Raw genomic sequence first — 11965 nt, forward strand, 5'->3', positions numbered from 1 at the left:
AAGGTCCTAGAACAGATAATGAAACAGACTTAGAAAAGAATGCTGTGATTACTAAAACCCAACATGGGTTTCTCAAAAACAAGTCACGATAGATGAATCTCATTTCATTTTTTTTTAAATATAAACTTACAAGTTTGGTGGATCAGGGGAATGATGTGGATGTAGTGTATCTTGATTTCAGTAAGGCTTTTGACAAAGTCCCCCATGATATTCTGCATTATATTCTCCATATATATGTGCAGAGAAGCTGGTAACCTAACCTGTGGGCTGCATGAGATAACAGTTAGGTGGATTTGTAGCTGGTTGACTGACCAAACACAAAGAGTGCTCACTAACAGCTCCTTACCATCCAGGAAAAAAGGGGACAAGTGGGGTCTGCAGGGTTCTGTCCCCAGCTTGTTGTTGAGGGGATGCTAATTAAATTTGCAAATGACACCAAACTGGGAGGGGGAACTAATGCTGCAGAATACAGAATCGGGATTCAAAATGAACAGATTGGAAAACTGGGCTCAACCACGGGGAGGTTCTACACTTAGGTAGGAAGAACCAGCTGCACAAATATGAGATGGTGGACGCCTGGATTACTAGTAGTACAGGTGAAAAGGATCTAGGGGTCTTAGTAAACCACAAGCCTAGCATGAGTCAACGGTGTGATGCAGCAGCAAAAAAGCCAAATGCTATTCTAGGCTAGTCCCAGCAATGAGATAGGATCCACCACTGAACGGACTCCCATAGGTCAATCATCATAAAGAATGCCATCTGGAAAGCAAACACCTCAAGAGAGTTTCCTGTGTTCAGACATAATACCAATCCATGGCTTGTTTGGGTGGATGTTATGTTTGATGCACCTCTTACCTATGTATCCAGACACCATGTCTTCTTTCTTCAGAACTTTCTTTGCTTTTCTATTTTCTTGTCTCATGTGTCTGTAGGTTGGCAATTGTATGGAGCTTGGGGTAGTGGCAAACAAAGCATGGTTATACATGGCTGGGGAGTTCAGGCATAATGCCAAACAACAGTTAAAGCAAGTCCTGGTCTGTAAGGCAAGCAGTTTGTGGTTTGCTGCCCAAAACAAACCATGGTTAGTCTGCACTAGGTTCAGACATTCAAACAAACCACATTCTGGCTCAACAAACCACAGATTGGCTTTATATGCAAACTAGGCAATGACTATATTATTGTCACTGGATCTAGTAACAGAAATGTCATTCTTTACAGGTTACTTTCAGAGGAACACAATGCCTCATTTCAATCTGTACTTGATTTTTGCTGGACTCTTAGCTGTTGCTAACTGTCAGACCGGTCGACCAGGCAATTTATCCTATGAGAAGATAGCCCCAGGGAATGCTGAGTTTGCCTTTAAATTCTACCGCCAGGTTGCTGCAGAGGCTCCTAAGAAAAACATTTTATTTTCTCCTACAACCATTTCCATGCCCTTGGCTTTGCTGGTGCTGCCAGCCAAATCTACCACTCGGAGTCAGCTTTTGTCAGGACTTTGCTTTAACCAGACAGATATCAGCGAGCAGGAAATTCATAGAGGTTTCCGTCATCTTATCCAGAAGCTAAACAGTACTGAGGCCGAAATCCAACGGAGCATTGGGAATACCCTTTTCCCAAATAAGAAATTTAAGCTGCGGAAAAAGTTCTTGAATAATGTCAAATATTTTTATCAGGCTGATGTTCTTCCTACTAACTTCGAGAATGCTACAGAAGCCGAGAACCAAATCAATAACTACATAAAGGAGAAAACCCATGGAAAAATAACTGATATTGTCAAGGATCTTGATACAAGAGTTATATTGGTGATTATAAGTTTTCTTTACATGAGAGGTAAGTCAGATGGAGTTTACTTTATTATTATTGCAGGGTGTTGTAACTAACTTAAAATGTCCACTGCTTAAGCACTAGTGCTAGATACTGCTCAATCTGTTGTATCTGTTGCAGGAGAGCCAACTTGAATAAAATACTGGGGGGCCCAGGTAAGTCTTGCCCCACCAAATTGAGCACATGGCAGAGCACATGCAGACCATTTGAATGGCAATGTCTATCAACTTGAGGGCAGGGGAGGAAAAATGACCTTCTCCAATGGTATTGCCCTGCTGGTAATAACTAACCTTCAAGATTATCACTCTTTCTGCTTGTAATGAGATGGGTTCATTTGGGAAGAAGAGCTACAGAAACTGCGTTCAGCATAGCATGTAGTCTCCCGCCACCCCGGAGCTTTCCCTATTGGCTCAGAATAAGGCAAATACCATGGGTTTCTTCTGTATTCAGATGAATACTGAACCAAACCATGAGGGCAGACAGATCTGGGCCTTGTCAGACTAGAAGCAGGATGCATACAAGGTGGGATAATTCAAAGCAGGGCCCCTGAAGAACTCTGTAGTGCTTTGCAGATTCAGCTCTTTAAAAAAGAAAAAGAAAGCTTCTCGCGAGCATCAGCTAAAAAGTTGAAATATACTCAGAGTCGAGTGTGGATTTCATGCTCTTTATTCAGCTCATAGTAATGAGGAATGAAAGTTCCCCCACAATATCTGCTTTATATACATTATTTACACAATGGGCCGCACATGATTGGTAATTCCAGGATTCTCCTGTAGGCCAATCAGGTTGTGGATTCACTTCCTCCTGGAGCTGGATTGGGTGGCTCCTGCGGACCAGTCATACTGCTGCATTGTTCTAGGACCAATCAGACTGCTGCATTTTGGATGCTATTTAACTCAGTACATAACAAAAGTGTATTCTCTTAACTTCCTGCATACATAATTATTCCTGGGTTAAATGATGGGGGAAGGGAAAGCAAAAGGTGAGGGAAAAAAGAGCTCTATTGTGATTGATAGGTTAAACTTGTAATTGGGGCAATACTGTGGTACCTCGGGTTACATGCGCTTCAGATTACAGACTCCGCTAACCCAGAAATATTACCTCGAGTTAAGAACTTTGCTTCAGGATAAGAACAGAAATCGTGCTCCGGCGGCGTGGCGGCAGCAGGAGGCCCCATTAGCTGAAGTGGTGCTTCAGTTTAAGAACAGTTTCAGGTTAAGAATGGACCTCCGGAATGAATTAAGTTCTTAACCCGAGGTACCACTGTAGTTTTAACTGGAAAGCAAATCCCTTTTAGTTGTCCCTCCATGTCTTATTAAAAGTGTGCAGCACAAAGGACCCTGGCCCAGTTTGTTCACAATTTGGCAGGTTTCTGATCAAATGGCAGCTCTCTCATACTTGCAAAGGTCAGACCCACAAAGCACTACGGGATATTTAAGTGACTCATTTTTTTTGCCCACCCCAGAATTGTAACATCAGCCTTTGCTGGAAATAACACAGCATCTGTCCTTTTGAAATTTTGCAGGAAATTTTGCATGTGATCTTGCCTGCAAATTCCATTCAATTCCCCACCACTACCACCATAAGAAAGTTAATGGGAATTAGTTGCAACTTTGTAGACTTTATCAATGTTAGAGAGGCTGTTATGCCTACAAATTCCATCACGTTCTAGCAAAAGGGGGGGGGGAGAGTTACAATCACTGTTGTTCTTCAGATAATGAAGGGGAAGTGGACTAAGCAGATAGACTGACAGCTGAATCAAGCAGGTTACAATGAGACTTCTGGGTTGGTGCCTCCGGTAATGGTGGAATTCCTCTGATGGGGAGGAATTTGCTCCGTGGGAATTTGGGTCTGGCCGCCATGGCGAAGGCGGAGACCCGCAAAAAATCACAGGCGGGAGAAGCCTGTGAATGTGGGATTCGGCGGGCACCCTTTGCACCTCCCCTACTTGTGGGGAAACCCAGTTTCGGGGGTCCGGAGCGACGTGGGGTGAGCGGTGCGGTGCTTCGAATCGTCTGCTTCTTCCACGGAGTGGAGCCGCATAGCTGTTGCCGGAGAGCACTGACTTTTTCCTGTGGACAATTTGACTTCAAAGTAATTACCAGTGAGTAGAGCTGAAGTGGGAGAATTGGATTTTTAAACGTTTAATTTGGTATCGAAACGGGGAGGTTCAATACAGGAAGTCCACCTTCCCCTTTTGTAAATAGACTGAAGCAATGAGGCTGCAAGCTGAAATTTTGGAAAGCCTTTTGTAAAAGACTCAATTTCCATCGGTAAAGAACATTAACCCCCCCCCCTTGGAGGCAGGAGAAGGGGGGGGGGGAGTTGTGGACTGAGTATGCCTGCAGGAGAGTGAAGAGAGCTAAAATACCGCCGCTCTGACCCTGCTAGCAGGACTGACGTTTTTTGGATTGTTCATTGACAGCGTTTAGAACATTCATTGACAGTTAGCTAAATAAGAGAAATACATTGTTTCTACTGTCTCCGGCTGCTTTTAAAAAGGAGTAAAAGTAACTGAAAACTGAAACTAACTTTGGATTGTTTGAACTGTGTTTAAAAGAGGACATTGACTAATATAAATAGAAACTGTTTTCCCCTAGTGGAAGCCTTTGAAACTGGTTGCTTTATAAGAGCTGGACTAGGGGAATTTCCAGCTGCAAGATAAAAAACTGTGAGACTCTGGGACTGACCTTGAATCTTTTAAGTGTTATGGCAAATGGAAAGGAAAAAACAGACCAGTCAACTGCTGAAAAAACATTAAGGTCTGGGAGGAATTGGCAGCAACCCAGGAGAGGCTCAACATCAGGCCCCCCTGCTTCTTCTGCTGCTGCCTCTGCACCAGCACACTCAAAACCAAGAGGAATGTCGACAGAAGAGGCCTTAGCGGTTGCATTACATAAGATAAATGATTCACTGGAACAACTTCACAAGAAAATAGACGGGATAAATGCAAAAGTGGATGTTGCAATTACTAAAATCAACTTAAATACAGAAAGTATGAACAATACCAATACAGAAACCACCCAGAAATTGATACAGGAATCTACTTTGATACGGCAAACTGCGGAGGAAGCCAGGGAGAAAGCCGTTGCTGCTGAATGTAAAGTAACACAACTGGAGAGAGAGAGAGTCCCAGCCCTACAGAGGCAACTTGATGAACATAAGTTGACGCTTGCTATGATTAAACTTAAAGAAAAACAGATGAATCTGAGGATTAGAGTTCACCTTTGGTGGACATGCCCAAGGATTAAGACATTCTGGGAGATGATTTATAACGAAATGAAAAAGGTATTTAAATATACCCTCCTGAAGAAACCAGAGGTCTTTCTCCTGGGCATGGTCAGCCAATTGGTGTTAAAGAAGGATAGAATTTTTTTTACGTATGCAACAACAGCAGCAAGAATACTCATCATGAAGTATTGGAAGACACAAGATTTACCTACCCGGGAAGAATGGCAGATGAAGTTGATGGACTATATGGAGCAGGCGGAAAGGACAGGCAGAAACCGAGACCAGGGAGAAGAGTCGGTGGAAGAAGACTGGAAAAAGTTTAAAGACTATTTACAGAAATACTGTAAAATTAATGAATGTTAGAAGAATGTTGGAATGAAGTTATATGGCTTTAGTAGAAATGTTATAAGGAATTAAGTATAAATAGATTAATAGAATATTAAAGGAAAAATAAGGTTAGAATGTGTTAAGATAATTATAGGATAGAAAACAGAGGAAGATGGAAAGGAATTGCTGAAACAATTAACAGAAGTGGAATACAAAAAGGGAGGTGTGAGGAGGTCATTGAAATAAGTGAATGAAGGATGGGATATTGAAGTTGTTTGATGTGTTTTGGATTGTTTTTGTTTTGTTTTGTTAATGTGTTGGTGTTGTGTGGTGTTTGTGTGTTGTGTTGTGTTGTATTGTATTGTACCTTTTTGTGTATTGTTTAAATTGTTGGAAAAGCAATAAATATTATTTATTTATTTTTTTAAAAAAGCAGGTTACAATGAGCCTCAGACTGAGGTGAAGCACTGAACTGAGGTCCAAATTCCATCTTGAGGGTAGTGCATGTTTCTTGATGGAGCATCAAGAAGAAACTGTAAGCCAATGAAATGAGGAAAAACAACCAGGAACCATCAGTTCCCAGACTTTTAGGGCAGCTGGAGTGGAAACAAGATCTCCTAGCAGAACTCTGCAGACTCACTGTCTCTGGAAGCCTAGCAAATGGCTGCTTCTGAGATAATAATAATACTAATAATACTAATAATAATTTATTTATACCCCGCCCATCCAAACCAGATCTTATGGGAATGACCTGTACCCTCTTGTTTTTGTCCTCATTAGATTATTGGGAAAGTCCTTTTAATAGTCAGAACACTCGAGAAGAAGACTTTTTTGTGGATGAGCAAACAACAGTGAAAGTTCCCATGATGATCAAAGACAGCACTTTTAAGACGTACTATGATGAAAGTCTGTCCTGTGAGGTGGTGCAGCTCCCTTACAAAAGCGGTGCCATAGCATTCTTCATTCTGCCTGATCAAGGGAAACTGAAGCAAGTGGAAGATGGTCTGAACAGAGACGTCTTGCTAAAATGGATGAAATCAGTGAGGCAACAGTAAGTCTGTGTGCTCTAGCAGACAAATCACCACAAAGGGGGCATTACACCTGGAACAAGCAGGACTTTAATAGCCATTCCTGCTCACTGGGTGACCTGAAGCAAGTCCGCATCTTTCAGCCTCAGAGCTGTGATTATCTTGTATGATTAAATAACAGGGAGCAGAACCCTTTGTTCCACCCTGATCTCTGTGGAAGAAAAGCAAAATCCATCAGTGCTAATAAGCCCACATCTCTTGCACAGATGTTTTCTGATTCTAGAGCGAAATGCTTACAATACAGATTCAAGTCCTTATTCAATGTGTCCATGGAACATGATACAATCTAGGGCTTCCTGTTCTCTTCACAGAGAACAGAAAATGCAAGCTGCTGGACAACACTTCCCTGTTCTTTGGTGGCGGCGGCGGGGGGGGGGATACACCCAACCTTTTATTTCATAAGTACATCGTAACAAATTACAATATAATTAATATTTAAAATATTAGATTTAGCGAGCATTAAAATTACTCTCGTGTGTGTGTGTGTGTGTGTGTGTGTGTGTGTACTAACCTTAGGCTGGTTATATAAATATATATTCAATAGGCACAAAAGAGGTTCTAATGGAGTTTACTATTCAAAGTTCTCATTGAGTACAGGTGTTACCATCTGCTAGTACTGCTTGAAAACAAACCCAAAGATGTCATGTACAGTGGACACAAATAGTGCGCACGCCTGGTATAAGTAGGAAGACACACTAGGACCACAACTTTATTAACATTTAAGAGAGGAAACCTGCCATGAACACTTAATTACAATGTGGGGGAGGGGGGAATGAGGCCACCTAGTGACCTCCTCCATCCCTCTTGTGGTGGATCAGCTTAAGCTTCAGTTCAGAGACTGAAAAGTAGCTACTTGGCCAGTTATTAATCTTCCCAACCATGCTTAAAGTTCTCTAATCCCAAAGTCTCATCTCCCCTGAATTGTCTATGATAGTCCTTTTCACCTTCTTGGCACCTCTTCATTACCCAGACTGCCCCGCTAGCTGCAATCAGTTATTCATGGGAAGGACCATAGCTGAGTCACAGAACACATGCCTTGCATGCAGAAAGCCTCAGGCCTCATCTCAAGGCAGGGCTGGATTTCACGGCCTTTGTCTGAAATCTATGAGAACAGCAACCAGTCATGGTAGACCAGGAATGGCCCATCCTGTTTCAATGCCTGAGGCAAAATGGGAAGGTGCTTTCCCACAGCTGTCTTGACACCAAAACCCACCCCCACCCCCTGCGAAACCTTCCTTATCTGGGTTCTAGTTAGCTCTCAAAAGATCTTGGCGAAAGCTGCTTCCATCTCTTCTCCGTCGGTGGCAGGGTGGGTACAGCGCCCACAAGGGGACCACCTCTTGGGTGCCACTGCCCAATGCAGATGCTTCAGCCCATTGCATGGGCAGGCTGGCCCTGTTGTCAACAATACTAGGCTAAGAGGGCCAATGGTCTAAATCAAAAGAAGAGTCCTATTTTTTTATCCCTGATTTGTCCCTTAGAAAACACTGCAAAGTAAATCAATTCACCCATGGATTGGCAGTGAAACCAAAAGAAAACCTGCCCTGAAATAAAACTCAGGGGAGTGGTCTACATTTCTATGCAGCCTGTTTGTGATAATCTAAGCCTGTACTGCATTCTGGATCGGTGGGCTGGTTCAAGCAAACAGCAACTGTGTATTGAGGCTGTAGATGGGCTGTTTGTCTCCTTTGGCACCACATAGGGAGAATTGCTCCCACTACCACCACTGATGCACTTAGCATCTGAGAGAAGGAACAGTAGTCACATACAAAATGTTATATTCAGCAGAGGTCTATGTGTGCTTAAATCCACCATATTGACTCCATTCCTCTGACTGAAACATAATAAAAGTTGGGGAAAATGTTTAATCCAAAAGGAAATACACATTTTTAATTTAAAGCTGTGTGAATATTAGGTAGCATTTTTACACTGTTGTGCTTATTTTTACAACTTTAGTCTTGACATTTTTTATCTAGCCAAACTGTAAAGTGTCTACAAATTGTGTCATCTAAACATTTTCTAAGAGTGAAATCTTAATAGCCTCTGATTCTACTTTCAATAGGAGAATAGTACTTCACCTTCCAAAGTTAATGATTCGTGGACGCTATGATCTTACAGAGATACTAAGTAGAATGGGTATAACTGAATTATTCACAGACCAAGCAGACCTCTCTGGAATTACTGGGAAGCCTGAGGTGAAGGTTACTAAGGTAGGTTTATCAAAATTCAACATAGTGTAAGAATTGAACATAAGACTCCACATTGATATGTTGCTTTCTGGGTCTGATATATATTTGAGGGTTCAAATAAAGTTGAGGTTTAGAGTACTTGAATGTGGCACCACACATGGAGATCATTCCCTTGTAAGCAAAATTCATGTGCACAGTGTCTTCTACATGAAAACAAATACAACTTAAGATACACTTGTGCAATTTTTCACATGTGGAAGAGTGCTCACATTTCCTTCCATCCAGAATTCCTCTCAATAGATGAAAAAAATCATGTGTGAAGCAAGTCTAAGATATGATCTCTAATAAGGCAAGGCTGTCCAGGCACCCTGCTCCTCAGGCTTCTATACAATACCCACAACTCTTTAAAATGCTGCTCTGACTGTGTGTTGGGAGCAGCATAGGGCTCATTGGTGTCATGGGACACAGACCATTGGAATCACACATCATTAAGTATCATTTTGGAGAGGAGAGATCATAAGGAAACCTTCTCAGTTTCTTCCTCCAGGCTAACAGGTGCAAGATGACACTTTACACACACACATGATTGGTTGGGAGGGTGAGATCAAGAGATCACGAGAGTAAGAAGTGACAAAGTCGACAAAGACTTTCAATGGATTCCTCTGAAGGAGCAGGAGTCTCTCATATACTTAACTCTGGGTCACTGTCTGTACTAATGTTTGTTTGCTTTCTTTACAGGTTATTCACCAAACTTATTTAAATGTCCATGAGAATGGCACTGAAGCTGCAGCTGTCACTTTTACTGAAATTGGACTTACGTCCCTCCCACCTGAAATTAAACTAAATCACCCGTTCATGTTCTTAATTATGGACAGGCTTACTGAGGCCATCTTACTCTTCGGGAAAGTTGCAGATCCCACAAAGAACTAAGAAGTCACCTAGTGCTCTTCCTGCAGTGCTGGCAGTTGAGTGCCGCTTAAATATATAGCATGCGTGAAAAGATACTTAGATTTCATTTACTATGCTTGGGCTGTCACTATCACACCTTCTAAAACAAATCAAATGCTGATGTGATACACGGAAATCTATTAAAGCATTTTGTGTTTCTTTCTGCAGCAGAAAATGAATAACCAAAGAGATGCATGCTAACCAGTGTGCGGTGCATATCATCCCTAAGATCGCAGTCTTGAAAAACATGTTATTAATTGGATGAAAGGAGTATGATCTTGACAGCAGCATCTCAGTCACTGTATGACAAGTTTGTAGATCAGAGGAAGGACAGCAGTGCCATCAAATATTCCCTGTTCCTCTATGCCAGGGAAGATGAACCTTAGGCCATGGGGCTGAATGTAAGCCTCTGAGATCCTTTCTATCTGGTTCTTGGGACTCTCCCAAGGTCACACTCTCTCCGAAGCCACACCCCCTACCAGATCTCCTTTGTACCTTCCTTTAATGGTTTGGACTGGCTGGAATGTGCCCTTATATGTCTTATAGGGTCTTTTTCTTCCTTTGTTGGAGGATAAAGAGAGGACCGCTCACCTTTTCCAGTGGGTGGCATTGCGGCTGGGCATCCAATAGTGGGCACCCAATAGTGCTCCAGCGCGGGGGCAGAGTTCGGCACCCCCTTCATGCGTATCCCTGGCCACATTGTCAGAGTTGGGTGGGGCCATGCCCAGCTGGTCCTGTTGGGCAATCAGCACTGGTGATGGGCAGGAGATTCACCCATGCCCCAGACACACCACGGTTAAAAGTGGGGTACAAACTAGCCTACTGTACAAAGACAAACCTTGCATTCATTTCTCTACCTACTCTCGTCTCTGGCCCTGTGCCCTCCACCACTGAGAGAACCCCAAAGGGGATTCAACCCTTGGGAGATAAAGTTTTCCCACCTTTGTTTTATGGCTCTCGAAGTATGCCATCTGGTAATTGGTCTAATACTGGGGTCTGCAACCCGCGGCTCCGGAGCCGCATGTGGCTCTTTTACACCTTTGCCACGGCTCCGGGGCGGATACTAGCGAAGGGAGGAGGCGCATTGTGCACCCCGACACTCGCCACTGTGGCGGGCGCTGTACTGGCTGTGACGTCGCATGGGGCGGTGCGTGCGTTAGTCACGCACCGTCCCGACGTCACCTTTCCGCCCGCTGTCAGATCGCGGCTCCGGATATATATTTGTTTTAAATGTCGCAATGGTTTTGCGGCTCCCAGGTTTTTTCCCCTTCATAAACTTGTCCAAGTGGCTCTTTTTGTCTTAATGGTTGCAGACCCCTGGTCTAATATATTTAATCTCCACTTGCACACCATGAGCTATAGCTTATTCTTTCAAGCTAAGCCATTGTGGTGGGGGCAGAAGCAAACAAACAAGCCTCCAAGCTTAGGTCATCAGTCCACTGGCTGGTTCCCTCCTTGCTCCCCTACAGGACCCCAACAATCTAGTTTCCCCTCTAGAGAAGTTATAAGAATTTGTGCCACAGCTGATATGAAACTTTGAGCATGCAAACTAAAACAGAGAAGCAAGAAACTAAAGCACACATGCAGTGGAGTGGGGTGGGAACAATGGGACTCCAAGAGACATTAGCACAAACAAAATGAGAGAAAACAAATGGAATGAAGGATGAATGATTAAGATACATAGGTGTTTGTTGTGGGTGGGTGGATTGGAAACGAGGATGGTCAGGCAGAAAAGGAGAACCCCATACCTCATTCTGCCACACACACCCCATGCCTACATTCTCCCAGAAGCTAAAAGTGGTGGTTTGTTATGCCTTGGCCTTTTTCTGGGTTTTCCTGAAAGTGACTAGCTTTTCTTCCTGCTTGACAATCCACCCCTTGACAGCCCTGAATCTCTCTGGGCCATCCAACTCGACAGGTGGTGATCTAAGACTCGCTCAGTGGCTCTGGACACAGTTGATTTTTCCTCTGGGTAAAGGCTCCATTTCAGTGGTAGCATATCTGCTTTGAACACAGAACATTTCTGAAGCTCTCCTTATCAAGAGAAAGGACATGTGAGGTGTTCTTTAGAAGTTGAAGCTGGTTGTCTCAAGTTATTTATTTTCTAAATAATGGCTTCTATTGTTTGATTTTCTGATCAACAAGCCAAACAAAAAGGATTGTTTTGGGAGCAATTTATATAAACTGCCTTGCAAATACATAAATGTGCCCTGGCTCCTTGCGTAGCATGGAAAAATTGTGTGATTTCATGTTACTGAGTCAGATTGCACAATTAACAAGGAGTGTAGAGGAAGATCAGGGAGTGTCCAGTCTACTGAGCTGACTATTTCCCCCCAACAATTCATTGCTGCCCTTTTT

The 11965-nt window shown here is 43.0% G+C and overlaps 1 protein-coding gene across 1 annotated transcript; it reads left to right on the plus strand.

The window, feature by feature from the left end:
• Positions 1–1430: 1430 nt before the first annotated feature.
• LOC310710873 (alpha-1-antiproteinase 2-like) lies at positions 1431–9589 on the plus strand (the record flags this gene model as incomplete). The annotated part of the gene is made up of 4 exons (XM_083512130.1): positions 1431–1830; positions 6163–6433; positions 8533–8680; positions 9398–9589. 4 exons carry the CDS (start codon positions 1431–1433, stop codon positions 9587–9589), a joined length of 1011 nt encoding a protein of 336 aa, XP_083368256.1.
• Positions 9590–11965: the final 2376 nt, after the last annotated feature.

Source organism: Podarcis liolepis (assembly GCF_965112155.1).
Source record: "Podarcis liolepis genome assembly, chromosome: 1".
Classification (NCBI taxonomy): domain Eukaryota; kingdom Metazoa; phylum Chordata; class Lepidosauria; order Squamata; family Lacertidae; genus Podarcis; species Podarcis liolepis.